General features: G+C 49.3%; 1 protein-coding gene across 2 annotated transcripts in view; it reads right to left on the bottom strand.

The window, feature by feature from the left end:
• Positions 1 to 18,995, bottom strand: part of CYTH4 (cytohesin 4) — a 183,183-nt gene that overhangs the window by 39,802 nt on the left and 124,386 nt on the right. For both annotated transcript variants that reach the window (XM_069231369.1, XM_069231368.1), the window contains one exon: positions 9,813 to 9,879. In XM_069231369.1, the coding sequence (XP_069087470.1) occupies positions 9,813 to 9,879 (67 nt within the window). The remainder of the gene's footprint in view (positions 1 to 9,812; positions 9,880 to 18,995) is intronic.

Below are 18,995 nucleotides of genomic sequence, written 5' to 3'. Positions count from 1 at the left end.
CACAGGCCAAAATGTTGATCTGTCCAAACTTGCATATGACCACCTTAGCTGGAAAGGAGCAAGGAGTCTCTGTGTAGAAAGAGGTTTGAGTGTAGGGAAGAATCCTTCCTTGGAATTGTTACTTAACATGCTTAGAGAACACGATAAGGCTAAAAGTGCCCCATCTGTTGAAAAAGTAGCTAATGGTTCCCAATCTGATCCAGGGACTCCCCCAGGAAAAGATTCAGGAAAGAAACTTCCTAGCCTGCCCATTACTAGACAGTCTAGCATAGTTGGTACTGAGGTGGAGTCACATCATACAGATGGTGTGCTCTCACATTACACTGTCAGCCAAGCTGTTAGGGTGCCCTCTGTAAGGGACAGGTCTCCTTCTGTCCATTCTCATCATACTTCTGTATCTAGAAATGTCCCTCCCACCAACCGTGATGACAGAATGTTAGAAAGGGAACTCAATAAGTTGAGGGTGGAACAAACCAGACTGAAGCTTAAAAAGCAACAGCTGGATTTGGATAGACAGTCTTTAGAACTAGAGAAGGAAAGACAGAAGTTGGGTTTTGAAACCCATGGTGGCAGCAGCAGTATTCCCCATAGTCATCCTGCAAAAGAGCATGATTCCAGGAATCTGCATAAGATAGTTCCCCCTTATAAGGAGGGGGATGACATTAACAAGTGGTTTGCTGCACTTGAGAGGGCCTGTGTTGTACAGGATGTCCCTCAAAGGCAGTGGGCTGCTATCCTATGGCTATCATTTAGTGGAAAAGGTAGGGATAGGCTCCTTACTGTGAAAGAAAATGAAGCTAATGATTACAAAGTTCTTAAGAATGCACTCCTGGATGGTTATGGCTTAACCACTGAACAATACAGGATAACGTTCAGAGAGACCAAAAAGGAGTCTTCACAAGACTGGGTTGATTTCATTGACCATTCAGTGAAGGCCTTGGAGGGGTGGTTACATGGCAGTAAATTTACTGATTATGACAGCCTGTATAACTTGATCCTGAGAGAGCATATTCTTAATAATTATGTGTCTGATTTGTTGCACCAGTACTTGGTGGACTCTGATCTGACCTCTCCCCAAGAATTGGGAAAGAAGGCAGACAAATGGGTCAGAACAATGGTGAACAGAAAAGTTCATAAAGGGGGTGACAAAGATGGCAAGAAGAAGGATGGTAAGTCTTCTGACAAGGGTGGGGACAAATCTAAAAATGAGTCTTCATCAGGCCCACAAAAACACTCTGGTGGGGGTGGTGGGCCCAAATCCTCTTCTAATCAAAACAAGGAAAAGAAACCATGGTGCTATTTATGTAAAATAAAAGGCCATTGGACAACAGATCCCAGTTGTCCAAAGAAAAGCACCAAGCCTCCTACCACTACAACCCCTACTGCTACACCTAGTGTCCCCACTAATAGCAGTGGTGGTGGGAGCAAACCTACTAATAGCCAATCCAAGGGAGTAGCAGGGCTCACTATTGGTAACTTAGTTGGGGTTGGGCTTGTTAGGGAGACCACAGAGGCTATATTAGTCTCTGAGGGGGCTATTGATTTAGCCACCTTAGTTGCTTGTCCCCTTAATATGGATAAGTACAAGCAGCTACCCCTAATAAATGGTGTTGAGGTTCAGGCCTACAGGGACACTGGAGCCAGTGTGACTATGGTCATAGAGAAACTGGTCCACCCTGAACAACACCTACTTGGTCACCAGTACCAAGTAACCGATGCTCACAACAACACACTTAGCCTCCCCATGGCTGTTGTAAATCTCAACTGGGGGGGGGGTTACTGGTCCAAAGAAAGTTGTGGTAGCCACAGATTTACCTGTAGACTGTCTACTAGGAAATGATTTGGAGACATCAGCTTGGTCAGATGTGGAGTTGGAGGCCCATGCAGCAATGCTGGGCATCCCAGGGCATATTTTTGCTTTAACCAGGGCTCAGGCCAAAAAGCAAAAAGGACAGGGAAGCTTGGATCCTGGAACAATGGACCAAGTGCTCCCTAAAGCTAGGGCTAGTAGAAGTAAAACACTTCCTACTATCCCTCCCTCTACAGTGGATTCTACTTCTGAGGAAGCAGAATTTCCATCCTGTGCAGAACCTACATCAGAGGAGCTGGAAGCAGACACTGCTGAGCTTTTGGGTGAAGGGGGGCCTGCCAGGGAGGAGCTGAGTGTGGCACAGCAAACCTGTCCCACACTACAGGGTCTAAGACAGCAAGCTGTCAAACAGGCTAATGGGGATGTCAGTGACTCTCACAGAGTTTACTGGGAGGACAACCTCTTGTACACTGAAGCAAGGGATCCTAAACCTGGAACTGCCAGGAGGTTAGTGATTCCTCAGGAGTACAGAAAGTTCCTCCTAACTCTAGCCCACGACATTCCCCTAGCTGGACATCTGGGGCAAATGAAAACTTGGGACAGGCTTGTTCCCCTGTTTCATTGGCCTAGGATGTCTGAGGACACAAAGGAATTTTGTAAGTCCTGTGAAACCTGTCAAGCCAGTGGCAAGACAGGTGGCACTCCAAAGGCACCCCTTATTCCACTACCTGTGGTTGGGGTTCCCTTTGAAAGGGTAGGGGTTGACATAGTTGGCCCCCTTGACCCTCCTACTGCTTCAGGCAATAGGTTTATCTTGGTGGTAGTGGACCATGCCACAAGATATCCTGAAGCTATTCCTTTAAGGACCACTACAGCACCTGCAGTGGCAAAGGCCCTCCTGGGAATATTTTCCAGGGTGGGCTTCCCAAAGGAAGTAGTATCAGACAGGGGAAGCAATTTCATGTCTGCTTACTTAAAGGCCATGTGGAAGGAGTGTGGTGTGACTTACAAGTTCACTACACCCTATCATCCACAAACAAATGGACTGGTGGAGAGATTTAACAAAAGTCTCAAAGGCATGATTATGGGTCTCCCTGAAAAACTCCGCAGGAGATGGGATATCCTGTTACCATGCCTCTTTTTTGCCTACAGGGAGGTACCCCAGAAAGGAGTGTGCTTCAGCCTCTTTGAACTCCTCTTTGGTCACCCTGTTAGGGGTCCACTAACACTTGTCAAGGAGGGTTGGGAACAACCTTTAAAAGCTCCAAAGCAAGATATTGTGGATTATGTGCTTGACCTCAGATCAAGGATGGCTGAGTATATGAAAAAGGCCAGTAAAAACCTTCAGGCCAGCCAAGAGCTCCAAAAGCAATGGCATGACCAGAAGGCTGTTTTGGTTCAGTACAAACCAGGGCAGAAAGTGTGGGTCTTGGAGCCTGTAGCCCCAAGAGCACTCCAAGATAAAAGGAGTGGACCCCACACAATTGTTGAGAAAAAGGGTGAAATCACCTATTTAGTTGACTTAGGCACTGCCAGGAGTCCCCATAGGGTGCTCCATGTCAACCGCCTGAAACCCTACTATGACAGGGCTGATCTCACCCTGCTCATGGCAACTGATGAGGGACAGGAAGAGGACAGTGATCCTCTGCCTGATCTCTTCTCTTCCACAGAACAAGATGCTCTGGTGGAAGCTGTAGTTTTGGCTGATTGTCTTACTGCTCAGCAGAAAGACCATTGCATAAATCTCCTGGGTCAGTTTTCTGAACTCTTCTCTACTGTGCCAGGTACCACTTCTTGGTGTGAGCACACTATAGATACTGGAGACAGTTTACCTGTCAAAAGTAAAATCTATAGGCAGCCTGACCATGTCAGGGACTGCATAAAGCAAGAGGTGCAGAAAATGCTAGAACTGGGAGTAGTTGAGCACTCTGAAAGTCCATGGGCTTCTCCTGTGGTACTTGTACCAAAACCCCATTCCAAAGATGGAAAGAAGGAAATGCGGTTTTGTGTAGACTACAGAGGTCTCAACCAGGTAACCAAAACTGATGCTCACCCTATACCCAGGGCAGATGAGCTCATAGATACACTGGCATCTGCCAAGTATCTAAGCACTTTTGATTTGACTGCAGGGTATTGGCAGATCAAATTATCAGAAGATGCTAAACCTAAAACTGCATTTTCAACCATTGGAGGACATTACCAGTTCACTGTAATGCCTTTTGGATTGAAAAATGCACCTGCCACTTTTCAGAGGTTGGTGAACACAGTCCTGCAAGGGCTGGAAGCTTTCAGTGCAGCATATTTGGACGATATAGCTGTCTTTAGCTCCAGCTGGTATGATCACCTGGTCCACCTATGGAAAGTTTTAGAGGCCCTGCAAAAGGCAGGCCTCACTATCAAGGCTTCAAAGTGCCAGATAGGGCAGGGTAAGGTGGTTTATCTGGGACACCTTGTTGGTGGGGAACAGATTGCACCACTTCAGGGGAAAATCCAAACAATTATTGATTGGGTTCCCCCTACTACTCAGACTCAGGTGAGAGCCTTCCTAGGCCTCACTGGGTATTACAGGAGGTTCATTAAGAACTATGGCTCCATTGCAGCCCCTCTTAATGACCTCACATCCAAGAAAATGCCTAAAAAGGTATTATGGACAGCAAACTGTCAGAAAGCTTTTGAGGAGCTGAAGCAGGCCATGTGCTCTGCACCTGTCCTGAAAAACCCTTGTTACTCTAAAAAATTCTATGTCCAAACTGATGCATCTGAATTAGGAGTAGGGGCAGTCCTATCACAACTTAATTCTGAGGGCCAGGATCAACCTGTTGCTTTTATTAGTAGGAGGTTGACCCCTAGAGAAAAGTGTTGGTCTGCCATAGAGAGGGAGGCCTTTGCTGTGGTCTGGGCTCTGAAGAAGTTGAGGTCATACCTGTTTGGCACTCACTTCATTCTTCAGACAGACCACAAACCTCTACTTTGGCTAAAACAAATGAAAGGTGAAAATCCTAAATTATTATGGTGGTCCATATCCCTACAGGGAATGGACTATACAGTGGAACATAGACCTGGGAGTAGCCACTCCAATGCAGATGGACTCTCCAGATATTTCCACTTAGACAATGAAGACTCATCAGGTCATGGCTAGTCTTATTGTCCTTCGTTTGGGGGGGGGGGGGGGGGTTGTGTAGGAAAGTACCATCTTGCCTGGCAGGTTACCCCCATTTTTCACTGTATATATGTTGTTTTAGTTGTATGTGTCACTGGGACCCTGTCATCCAGGGCCCCAGTGCTCATAAGTGTGCCTGAATGTGTTATCTGTGTAGTGACTAACTGTCTCACTGAGGCTCTGCTAATCAGAACCTCAGTGGTTATGCTCTCTCATTTCTTTCCAAATTGTCACTAACAGGCTAGTGACCAATTTCACCAATTTACATTGGCTTACTGGAACACCCTTATAATTCCCTAGTATATGGTACTGAGGTACCCAGGGTATTGGGGTTCCAGGAGATCCCTATGGGCTGCAGCATTTCTTTTGCCACCCATAGGGAGCTCTGACAATTCTTACACAGGCCTGCCACTGCAGCCTGAGTGAAATAACGTCCACGTTATTTCACAGCCATTTTACACTGCACTTAAGTAACTTATAAGTCACTTATATGTCTAACCTTTACCTGGTAAAGGTTAGGTGCAAAGTTACTTAGTGTGAGGGCACCCTGGCACTAGCCAAGGTGCCCCCACATTGTTCAGGGCCAATTCCCCAGACTTTGTGAGTGCGGGGACACCATTACACGCGTGCACTACATATAGGTCACTACCTATATGTAGCTTCACAATGGTAACTCCGAATATGGCCATGTAACATGTCTATGATCATGGAATTGCCCCCTCTATACCATCCTGGCATAGTTGGCACAATCCCATGATCCCAGTGGTCTGTAGCACAGACCCTGGTACTGCCAAACTGCCTTTTCAGGGGTTTCACTGCAGCTGCTGCCAACCCCTTAGACAGGCTTCTGCCCTCCTGGGGTCCAGCCAGGCCTGGCCCAGGGTGGCAGAACAAAGGACTTCCTCTGAGAGAGGGTGTTACACCCTCTCCCTTTGTAAAATGGTGTGAAGGCAGGGGAGGAGTAGCCTCCCCCAGCCTCTGGAAATGCTTTCATGGGCACATTTGGTGCCCATTTCTGCATAAGCCAGTCTACACCGGTTCAGGGACCCCTTAGCCCTGCTCTGGCGCGAAACTGGACAAAGGAAAGGGGAGTAACCACTCCCCTGACCTGCACCTCCCCTGGGAGGTGGCCAGAGCTCCTCCAGTGTGCTCCAGACCTCTGCCATCTTGGAAACAGAGGTGCTGCTGGCACACTGGACTGCTCTGAGTGGCCAGTGCCATCAGGTGACGTCAGAGACTCCTTCTGATAGGCTCCTTCAGGTGTTGCTAGCTTATCCTCTCTCCTAGGTAGCCAAACCCTCTTTTCTGGCTATTTAGGGTCTCTGTCTCTGGGGAAACTTTAGATAACGAATGCAAGAGCTCATCCGAGTTCCTCTGCATCTCTCTCTTCACCTTCTGCCAAGGAATCGACTGCTGACCGCGCTGGAAGCCTGCAAAACTGCAACATAGTAGCAAAGACGACTACTGCAACTCTGTAACGCTGATCCTGCCGCCTTCTCGACTGTTTTCCTGGTGGTGCATGCTGTGGGGGTAGTCTGCCTCCTCTCTGCACTAGAAGCTCCGAAGAAATCTCCCGTGGGTCGACGGAATCGTCCCCCTGCAACCGCAGGCACCAAAGAACTGCATCACCGGTCCCCTGGGTCTCCTCTCAGCACGACGAGCGAGGTCCCTTGAATTCAGCAACTCTGTCCAAGTGACTCCCACAGTCCAGTGACTCTTCAGTCCAAGTTTGGTGGAGGTAAGTCCTTGCCTCCCCACGCCAGACTGCATTGCTGGGAACCACGACTTTTGCAGCTACTCTGGCCTCCGTGCACTTCCGGCGGAAATCCTTTGTGCACAGTTCAGCCTGGGTCCACGGCACTCTAACCTGCATTGCACGACCTCCTAAGTTGTTCTCCGGCGACGTGGGACTCCTTTGTGCGACTTCGGGTGAGCACCGTTTCACGCATCCTCGTAGTGCGTGTTTCTGGCACTTCTCCAGGTGCTACCTGCTGCTGAGAGGGCTCCTTGTCTTGCTCGACGTCCCCTCAGTCTCCTGACGCAATTTGCAACATCCTGGTCCCTCCTGGACCACAGCAGTGTCCAAAAACCCTTACTGCATGATTTGCAGCTAGCAAGGCTTGTTGGCGGTCTTTCGGCGGGAAAACACTTTTGTACGACTCTCCACGGCGTGAGGGATCCGTCCTCCAAAGGGGAAGGCTCTAGCCCTTGTCGTTCCTGCAGAAACCTAAGCTTCTACAGTCCAGTAGCAGCTTCTTTGCACCCGCAGCTGGCATTTCCTGGGCATCTGCCCATCTCCGACTTGCTTGTGACTTTTGGACTTGGTCCCCTTGTTCCACAGGTACCCTCGACTGGAAATCCATTGTTGTTGCATTGCTGGTTTGTGTCTTTCCTGCAGAATTCCCCTATCACGACTTCTATGTCCTTTGGGGAACTTTAGTGCACTTTGCACTCACTTTTCAAGGTCTTGGGGTGGGCTATTTTTCTAACCCTTACTATTTTCTAATAGTCCCAGCGACCCTCTACAAGGTCACATAGGTTTGGGGTCCATTCGTGGTTCGCATTCCACTTTTGGAGTATATGGTTTGTGTTGCCCCTATCCCTATGTGTCTCCATTGCATCCTATTGTAACTATACATTGTTTGCACTGTTTTCTAAGACTATTACTGCATATTTTGGTATTGTGTATATATATCTTGTGTATATTTCCTATCCTCTCACTGAGGGTACACTCTGAGATACTTTGGCATATTGTCATAAAAATAAAGTACCTTTATTTTTAGTATAACTGTGTATTGTGTTTTCTTATGACATTGTGCATATGACACTAAGTGGTACTGTAGGAGCTTCACTCGTCTCCTAGTTCAGCCTAAGCTGCTCTGCTAAGCTACCATTATCTATCAGCCTATGCTGCTAGACACCCTATACACTAATAAGGGATAACTGGGCCTGATGCAAGGTGCAAGTACCCCTAGGTACTCACTACAAGCCAGTCCAGCCTCCTACAGTACCTAGATTATCTGGGGCCACATTGGCCAACCAATATAGGAGAACTAGATGTCAATGATTAGAGGGAGGCATTGCAATTCCCAAAAGAATTAACAATACAAATATGTTTCCACCTGATCCAATTGAAAATACTGCATAGAATATATTATACCAGAGTCCTCCTGTGCACAATAGGAAGATCCTCATATATAATGGGAGTGCACAAAGCTCCAAACATTCTGGGAGGGAGTAATAAAAAGACCAGAGGACAACACAGGAGTGCATACAACAGTGAAGAACCCCTAATAAGTATGGGAATATGGAGAGAATCATATGCAACATTGTACAAGAAGCTCCTGGCTAACCTAGACTTTCTACTGGAAAGAGGAAACATTGGACATATATGGGGAAGCACAATATATCCGAGTTTGGGAGACTGGGAGTGGGAGATAAATCTCTGTTACACCAGGGAAAAAATAAATGATCTATTACAGTTGAGGACGCCCCAAGAAGTGTGATAAAATATGGGAAGGGTGTTTTTCAGGGTGTTAGGGACACAGAGTTCATGGGAGGGGGTGTCAAGAATGGAAGACAGAGAGAACCCTAACTGTGGCAAGACTAATGAAAGATAATATGAAAGATACTAAGCAATCCAGAATAGAAAATCAGCAAGGACATGGACTCACCAAACCTAACTGGATGTGTACCATATATCCCCATGGCACGGGAGGAGGGAATGTGTGGGTACTGCTGCAATTGGTTATTTGCTTGAAAACCTTATGTATATTGAGATTTTAATAAAATGTAATTTTAAAAAACTGACAGTGGTAGTCCACTAACATTTTTGTAATTTGATGGAAACTGCCATGAAGGTAGCTTCTTTCAATGTACAAAGATGATCACAGTGCCGACGTTCGTCTCTAAGTAGGATGGACTACCAGCTGTCAGCTGGGCATTAAATCCTCTGCCACGTGGCAGACAGTACTCCATCGTTCCGCGGCTAAATAAGGCCCATAGACTCAAGTGAATTTAAGAGTCCAGCAAGGCGCATTCAGCATCAGTCCAAAGAGGCAGATAGCTTAATCATTAAAGTATCTGGTGGCAGAACTCAGGGTATGAATGTATGACATTTGAAGAAGGATTTTGCATTGAAATGATTGTGTTAGTAGAAGATTTTCAGGCTCTTAACATCCAGTGCAAAAGATGAGAAGTGTTTGGCGGGTGTGGTAGAGGGAGTAGAGACTTTAACATGCAAGTTTAAGAGCTTGGCAGTGGGACTGAGTCTGGCTATGGGATGGCAGAGTTGGAATGTGTATCATGATTCTGGGACTAGAAACACCCAGTTAGGGAAGTCATAGTAAGATATGAGGATAAACAACTATCCGAGGTTAGCTATGTAATATGTCGAGCTGCAGTGAGCTGTTATCCATGCCCCTGTAGGTAGTAAGGTCCATGTTATGGAAGGAGATGGGGCACTGAATCTCTGTAAAGACTAGTGCAGTGAAGTAGTAGAAATGTTGAATGGCCAGTGATGTTGAGCTTATGAAAGCTTGACATAAAATTGGCAAACTTTAGGGGAATTGGCAGGATGAGAAAAGTCACTGAGGGTTACTTCTGATTCTGGTATAGTTATTTGTAAAGGTATGTGATGAAAGGTGAATGTTGGACTGGAATGGGAGGAAGTAATCTTAGTATTTGGTGGGGCCAAGATTGGCAGAATACATCTCAATAGATTCAAAGATGAGCGAACTAGTGTTTGGTGCTTTTTCAGCCATATTGGTATATGGCTCAGCAGGACCCGCCAATTGGTCAATTGTCCAAAGCACCCCTCAACACTACCCCTGTCTGGATTACCTTCTCGGGGTCCATGTTAAATTTCTTCCTACCAGCAGACAACTGCTTGTCTCTCTGCTCCTTTTTGCTGTGGACGAAAGAAGGAAAATGAATTAGGAGAAAAGCAAAATTACAATCCAGGAAAAAAAATATCTGACAATACTCTACACTTCTGCCATTAAGGACCCAGTTTAAAAAGGTCCTCATCTCTTACTATTCAGAGTCTGCCTCTCATCTAACAAAGAAGTGTCATGTGATCATGTGCAGTCATAAACACAGTTTGAAAAGTGCAGTCAGATAAACAATGTTAAAAGTGCAGTCAAAACAAATAGTAAAACAAACATTTGCAATGCAATAGGTCTCACATTTGCTTGAGTTAGAGCTGTTGGCATTGTAAATTCATAACTGGACTTTTCTTGCCACATAAATTGTTCAACCGTGCCTCATAATTTAGTCTTTTCCAGTGGCCTTGCACCTAACTAAAGCACTTCCATTTACCTTCTTCCTCTATCTGCAGCAAAAAATGAAAATGTTGCCTTTTAGCATCTTAATTTAAATATGCTATGCTAATTCCAATAGGATTCCCCTTTCACCGCCCCACCATTAGAGTTGCTGGCTGGCTAACAAAACGCCCCCAAAAAAGACAGAAGAAAGCCACAGAGGAGAAATAAACTAGAAAGGTCTCCCAAACATTTCAAGAGTGTTCAAACAGTCATAGTGCAATAATGATGTTAAGTTGGTCTGAATTATGGTTATAATTGTAATAAGGAGAGATTATTAAAACACATACAATTATAATTTAAACCTTTATCAGAAATTAACTTTTGGCATTAGACTGTAATGCTCAAAACAGTCACTAGACGGCACCACAACAAACATCTCAATTGTAAGAAAAATGGTCATATAACCATAGTGTTAGCTCTTAGAGGAAATAACTCCATGAAAAAACAGAAAAAAGTAATGCAGTGTAACTATATACTTAGCCCCTAGAGGGCATTTTAGGGCTAGCAGGCCTACTATAAGATATTACAAACAAGGCCTTTAATACAAAACTTCTCCCAAGTGTATAACAAAAGTTGTAGCCATAAGAAAGCGTAAAAGACAGTGAATGGTGGGAGGAGTTATTATTTTGGGGTCCCCACTAAGCTAGTGTGGTGACCCAGAGATGATGTAGACAGTCAGAGCATTTTGAAGGTGGTCCCATTGTCCTAAGACCACCACAGTCTGAGTTTTGAGCAAAAATGTTTTGTAAAAGTAATGTCCTGCAAAGCATTATGGGGCAGGCTTTTTTGTCACAAATATTATAGTATGTTTACTGCAATGCTCAGAACAGCCCCTAGGGGACACCACAATAAAAACAGCATTTGGTAGAAATACGGTCATGTAACCATACAATCAGCCCTTAAAGAACATGACCACATGAAAAAATGGGAGAAAATAATACAGTGTATCCATACATTTAGGGGGTCATTCTGACCTTGGCGGACGGCGGAGGCCGTCCGCTAAGGTACCGCCGTCAGAACACCGCACCGCGGTCGAAAGACCGCGGCGGTGATTCTGACATTTGCCCTGTGCTGGCGGGCGTCCGCCAAAAGACCGCCCGCCAGCACAGGGCAAACAACCTTCCCACTAGGATGCCGGCTCAGAATTGAGCCGGCGGAGTGGGAAGGTGCGACGGGTGCAGTTGCACCCGTCGCGTATTTCAGTGTCTGCTGGGCAGACACTGAAATACTTTTTGGGGCCCTCTTACGGGGGCCCCTGCCGTGCCCATGCCATTGGCATGGGCACGGCAGGGGCCCCCAGGGGCCCCGCGGCACCCCCTACCGCCATCCTGTTCATGGCGGGAGAGCCGCCATGAACAGGATGGCGGTAGGGGGTGTCAGAATCCCCATGGCGGCGGAGCGCGCTCCGCCGCCATGGAGGATTCAGACGGGCAGCGGAAAGTCAGCGGTACACCGCCGACTTTCCGTTTCTGGCCGCGGCTGAACTGCCGCGGTCAGAATGCCCAGCGGTGCATCGCCAGCCTGTTGGCGGTGCTACTGCCGACCTCCGCCATGGCGGTAATTACCGCCATGGTCAGAATGACCCCCTTAGTCTTTAGAGACCATAGTGTACTACACATTTTTAAGACAAGTAGAGCTAGTACAATGATATTACAAACAAGGCCTTTAAAACAAATACTACTCCCAACTATAAAACAAACATTCTAGCCACAGAGAACTTAAACGAACAATGAATGGTGGGAGGGGTTATTATTTTGGGATCCCCACTAACCTAGTGTGGGGACCCAGAGATAATGTAGCCAGAGAGCATGTTGTTGTGAACATTTTGGTGGCGGCCCCATGTCCTAGGACCAACCACAGGCTGAGTTATGAGCAAAAACATTTTCTAAAAGTATTGGCCTGCAAAGCATTATGGGCGAGCTTCCTGAGTGCAGTGAATATTGGGGATTCTTGTTTTATGTAAGACATTCACCAATGTTAAGGCCCATATTTATACTTTTTTACGCTAAACTGCGCTAACGCAGTTTAGCGTCAAAAAATTTAGCGCCGTCTAACGCCATTCTGAAGCGCCATGCGGGCGCCGTATTTATGGAATGCCGTTAGCCGGCGCTAGCAGCCCGGCGCTGCCTGGTGTGCGTGGAAAAAAACCACGTAGACCAGGCAGCGCCGGCGTAGGGGGAAAATGGCGTTAGGGCGTCTTAAAATGGGGCAAGTCAGGTTGAGGCAAAAAAATCGCCTCAACCTGATTTGCGCCATTTTTTTCGACGCCCAGACGCCATTTAAATGACTCCTGTCTTAGTAAAGACAGGAGTCATGCCCCCTTGCCCAATGGACATGCCCAGGGGACTTATGTCCCCTGGGCATGGTCATTGGGCATAGTGGCATGTAGGGGGGCACAAATAAGGCCCCCCTATGCCACCAAAAAAAATTAAAAAATATAAAAAATTATACTTACCTGAACTTACCTGAATGTCCCTGGGGTGGGTCCCTCCATCCTTGGGTGTCCTCCTGGGGTGGGCAGGGGTTGCAGGGGTGTCCCTGGGGGCAGGGGAGGGCACCTGTGGGCTCATTTTGAGCCCACAGGCCCCTTAACGCCTACCCTGACCCAGGCGTTAAATAGTGGCGCAAATGCGGGGTTTTTTGACCTGCCAACTCCCGGGCGTGATTTTTGCCCGGGAGTATAAATACGACGCATTTGCGTCGCCGTCATTTTTTTAGACGGGAACGCCTTCCTTGCATCTCATTAACGCAAGGAAGGCGTTCACGCAAAAAAATTACGCTATTTGCCCATACTTTGGCGCTAGACGCGTCTAACGCCAAAGTATAAATATGGCGTTAGTTTTGCGGCGAATTTGCGTCGAAAAAAACGACGCTAATTCGGTGCAAACGGAGTATAAATACGGGCCTAAGTGTTTTAAAGGGAGAACCACAAGAAATGACTATGATTAGGTAACTGTGAACAGTGTGACCAGTGCTCCAATACAGCAGATCAAGTTCACGCTGTTGTGCCTGTTCGTGCTGTTTGTGCCATGGCCGCCACGCAGCACGAAGGAGAGAAAGAAAAGAAATAGTTTGCCCACGCTGAAGTATGTCGGTAACCATGCAATAATCAATCTAACAGGGGCAGTCTGCAAGGCAGGACAAAAACAGCCTCAAGGCGGGACAAACACAAAGCATTTACCAATGACATCAAGTGATTTTTGAAAGGCAAGCCCACAAACGAGTGAAAGTGATGGGCGTTACATGGGCATGGTTAAAAGCCCACAATACTTACAACAGGTCAAAGCGCTTGCGTGCTCGACCTAAACAGTGGGGGCTGAAACAGAGTTTTACCAAATATAGGGGGTAATTCCAACCCTGGTGGTAAAAGCCGCTTACCGCTGTCAGAAGATCGCCAACATACCGCCGCGGCCGCGGTAAACCGCCACGGTCATTCTGACCCACAACAGGCAATCCGCCAAAATACAGACATCCACAAAAGTCCGCCACACCAAAGGCCAGCGAGAAACTGGTGATGACCAAACCTCCACCGTCACGCCAACAGAAATACGCCCACACTATCACGACACAGGAATCCACGCGGCGGTCTTTCAACCGCGGTATTCTATTGGCGGTACACACCGCCGCGCTCAAAATACACGCACACTTACAAAACACAGCCACATTGGACAATTCGAAACACACACACCTGATACACATACACACACCACTCCCACACACCCAATTAAATATAAAACACACACCCACATCACCCACAAACCTCCACTCCTAGAGAATCGGGACCACTCACAGAGAAATAGAGAACCGAGCACCCAGACGCGCATATTACATACACCCTGCAATATTACCACGCACTTCACACAACACACCAATACACATCACCACACTTAGCACCACACAATCCACCCCACACATCACCCACACCACCCCATGGCACCGCAAAGACACCCCAGGTTTTCTGAGGATGAACTCAGGGTCATGGTGGAGGAAATTGTACGGGTAGAGCCACAGCTCTTCGGGACACAGGTGCAGCACACCACCATTGCCAGGAAGAGGGAGCTATGGAGCAGAATAGTCGACAGGGTCAACGCTGTGGGACAGCACCCAAGAAATAGGGACGACATCAGGAAGCGGTGGAATGACCTACGGGGGAAGGTGCGTTCAATGGTATCCAGGCACAACATCGCGGTGCAGCGGACTGGCGGCGGACCCCCACCTCCTCCCCCAGAATTTACAACATGGGAGGAGCAGGTCTTGGCGGTCCTGCTTCCTGAGGGCCTCGCAGGAGTATCTGGAGGAATGGACTCTGGTAAGTCTCATCTTCACTACTTCATCCCCCCACCCCACCAGCATGCCAACTCATACCCCCACCCTCACCCTCACCCCCATCACACTTACTCCTTGTAAATGTCTCACCATCACAACCCACCCATCCCAACCCCAAACCCTGCATGCGACCACAAAGCATGGACACCCATCACCAAAGCATGCCCACTGCACATCCCCATCCCCCCCCCAAACCACTGTCACAAAAGCCCCCACACAGGAATGCCAGCACTGGGGTACACGGGCTCCCACCCATTGCACGCTATGGCACACACAGATGCAATAACCATCCATTTATACCCCTGCAGGACCCGAACGCCACGTCACCGTGCAGGAGGGTCCACAAATGTCCACTCCACCCCCAGAAGAGGCCCACAGTGATGACAGCACCTCTGTCGACCTGGATCTAGATGACCAGCCCGGCCCATCGGAGACCTCAGGACAGTCGGTTCCCCTCAGACAGCCACAGGCCACAGCAGACCTTCCCCCCTCTGGGAACACCAGCACAGCACCCACCCAGCGGGCCCATCCCTCTGTCCCCAGGACACGTCAATCAGCGGTGTGTCCACCACTACAGGGCACCCAGGTTAACCCACCACCCCAACAACAACAGGGACCTGGGGGCAGTGGTAGTGGGCACACGGTCCAGGGGACAGAGGCCCAGGGAAACAGGGGAACTGGGAGGGCTGGAGTGCGACAGGGGGGGGGGACAGGCCCAGGGAACCCACTCTCCACGAGGCCCTCTCCTCCATCATGGGAGCCTACCATCATTCCCAGGAGACGATGGCGACGGTCCTGGCCAGGTTTCAGGAGATCCAGCTCCTGCAGGAGGAACAGTATTTGGGGTTCAGGGAGGAACTACGAACCATCAGTTCCGCCCTGGGCACCATTGTAGGGGCTCTGAATCAGGTAGTCACCACATTGCGGGACACTGTGGCACCACAAAGGGCCCCTGACACTAGCATGGACCAAGAACTGCCTACCACCTCTGCCGGCGCTAGTGGACAGGAGGCCCCGCCACAGGACCAACAGGCCACCAGCATCCCACCCCCTGCAGAAGGAGAACCACCCCGCAAGCGGGCCCTGAGATCCAGGAAGAAGACAGAGTAAGATGCCAAGACCCCCGCCAGGAAAGGATACCTTCCTGATTGTCATCCCACTGTCCCACATTGTCACCCTGTCCATCCTTAAACTGCCCCTGCTCCACTTCCCACAGCCATTTGGACAATGCAACTGTGATACAAATATTCTGGACTCTGCCATGGACAATCCTCCACCATCACCCCTCACCGATTTGCAACCACCCACCAATATAGAGCACTGTAATAAACACAGTTATTGCACAAAACAATCAGGAGTCTGGCTGTGATTTTGTACAAATGTATTAGACATTACCGTGCCAAAATGCTTATTTAGATTATGATGCCAACATACCACTGTCACACAGCTGTAGTCCATGGGGAAACAAAGCAGATGTCACGCAGTGGGGCCCACATCTCTGAAATTGGAAGGGAAAGTCACAACTCAGTTACCATACACTGGGGGAAAAGGACAGACAGTAGAGAGGTAGTAGTGTTTAAGTATATGTAATATGCTGGTGTGTATTCTTGCCTGTGTGTCATTGAAAATACTGCTGTATTACTGTGTTCTTGTTGTCTATGTCGTCTTCTTCGGCTTCCTCGTCTTCACTCTCCACAGGCTCCACAGCTGCTACAACACCACCATCTGGACCATCCTCCTGCAGAAAAGGCACCTGTCGTCGCAAAGCCAGGTTGTGAAGCATACAGCAGGCCACGATGATCTGGCACACCTTCTTTGGTGAGTAGAATAGGGATCCACCTGTCATATGGAGGCAGCGGAACCTGGCCTTCAGGAGGCCGAAGGTCCGCTCGATCACCCTCCTAGTTCGCCCATGGGCCTCATTGTACCGTTCCTCTGCCCTTGTCCTGGGATTCCTCACTGGGGTCAGTAGCCATGACAGGTTGGGGTAACCAGAGTCACCAATTAGCCACACACGGTGCCTCTGGAGTTGACCCATCACGTAAGGGATGCTGCTATTCCGCATGATGTACGCGTCATGCACTGAGCCAGGGAACTTGGCATTAACATGGGAGATGTACTGGTCTGCCAAACACACCATCTGTACATTCATCGAATGATAACTCTTCCTGTTTCTGTACACCTGTTCACTCCTCTGTGGAGGAACCAAACCCACATGGGTCCCATCAATGGCACCTATGATGTTGGGGATATGTCCAAGGGCATAGAAATCACCCTTCACTGTAGGCAAATCCCCCACCTCAGGGAAAACGATGTAGCTGCGCATGTGTTTCAGCAGGGCAGACAACACTCTGGACAACACCTTGGAAAACATAGGCTGGGACATCCCTGATGATATGGCCACTGTTGTTTGAAATAACCTACTTGCAAAGAAATGGAGCACTGACAGCACCTGCACTTGAGGGGGGATCCCTGTAGGTTGGCGGATTGGTGACATCTGGTCTGGCTCCAGCTGGGCACACAGTTCATGAATAGTGGCTCGGTCAAGCCTGTATGTCAGTATGACATGTCTTTCCTCCATTGTCGACAGGTCCACCAGCGGTCTGTACACGGGAAGATTCCGCCATCTCCTCGCATGTCCCAGCGGACGGTGCCTATGAAGGACAACAGTGAGAACAGAGTCAATCAACCCACAGGTACGTAACCACAGCTTGCACATAACACGATTCTCAATCCATTGAATGGTTTGTATGAGTGTTGATGCAAGGCCTAGGTATGTGTGACGCAGTAGAAAGTAAGTCATGTGGGCCCCTGAAATGGCGGCTGCCTGACCTGTGAAGTGCGACAATGGGATGTGAGGTAACTGCGCTGGCGTGGCACACCGTGGCGGTAGGCGGTCGAAGACCGCGGCGCTAAGCAGCATTGGTTAACATTGGACCCTATGGGTCTCAGGAGCCAATGACGATGTGCGCCGGCGGTCGTGGTACGCACCGCTGCGGTACGCACCGCCGCGGGTGTGGCCGCCATTTTATATCTGCTTAATCACTCGATACCTGATCTTCGACAGGAGAGGACCTACACTGCAAGTGCTGCTGTGACCTCGGTCTGGAAGAGACAATGGCTTATGCGACTGGGGAAAGGGCCCCTGCCTTCACTGCTCAGGAATTGGAGAAACTTGTGGATGGGGTCCTCCCCCAGTACGCGCTACTCTACGGTCCTCCAGACCAACAGGTAAGTACACTGGGACCATGCTTTGTGGGCAATGCCTGTGTTGAGTGGGGTGGATGAAAGATGGTGGGGAGGGGAGTGATTGAGGCATGCATCAAACGACGGTGAGAGCATGTGCCACATGGCAAGGGTAGGGATGGGGGGCCACTCACATTGAGCGTGCAGAAGGTGATGGCTATTTTTCTTCCCCTGTACATTTCACATAGGTCAGCGCCCACCAGAAGATAAATATTTGGCGTGCCATCGCCAAGGACGTCCGGACCCTGGGGGTCCACCACAGATGGGGCACCCACTGCCGGAAGAGATGGGAGGACATCCGCCGCTGGAGCAGGAAGACGGCGGAGGCTCAGCTGGGGATGGCCTCCCAACGTGGGAGGGGTGCCAGTCGGACTTTGACCCCCCTGATGTCACGGATCCTGGCGGTGGCCTACCCCGATTTGGATGGGCGTGTGAGGACATCACAGCAGACACAAGGGGGTGAGTACACTCTCATCCTGGTGACTTTGCGCACAGTGGAGGTGTCTGGGTGGGGGAGGAGGGCTGTGGGTATCCCTAGGCCAGGGCGATTTCTGTAGGCTAGGCCCCACCGTAAGGCATGGCCCTGTGCCCCCGCCCTCCACCTCTGTAGGGTGCCAAGTACAGCTATTCATGGCCCTGTGTCATCTATGTGTGCAGATGTCATCCATAGGCTTGTAGGCCATGTCCCACGGATTGAGTAGTCGACCCAAAGTGCGCGGCGTAGTGCAGGGGGCTTCTGTGTCTATCCTGTCCGCCAACGGTGTCGCCAATGCATGCACTCAACATGTCTTTATTTTCTCCCCCCCCCCTTTTTTGTGGTCTTCCTGTTCATGTGTGCATTAGCATCATCAGGCGGAGGAGCAGTGGCATCGGAGCACGAGGGAGCTGCACCCCACATGGCCATGGAGGGCCATGCAACGGACTCCGAATTCACCAGTGGGACAGAGGGCGAGGGGAGCTCCACAGCGGGGACTCGGGCAGACATCAGTGACACCGACTCGTCCTCTGAAGGGAGCTCCCTTGTGGTGGCGGCAACATGTGTGGCCCCCGCAACAACAGATACAGCCGCCACCCACCGCACCAGCACCACCCTCCCAGCAGCCCCTAGGCGTTTGGCCCGTGCCCACTC

Source organism: Pleurodeles waltl, chromosome 4_2 (assembly GCF_031143425.1).
Source record: "Pleurodeles waltl isolate 20211129_DDA chromosome 4_2, aPleWal1.hap1.20221129, whole genome shotgun sequence".
NCBI classification, from domain to species: domain Eukaryota; kingdom Metazoa; phylum Chordata; class Amphibia; order Caudata; family Salamandridae; genus Pleurodeles; species Pleurodeles waltl.
Note: the sequence above shows the minus strand (reverse complement) of the source record. Positions and strands in the feature narration are given on the sequence as shown.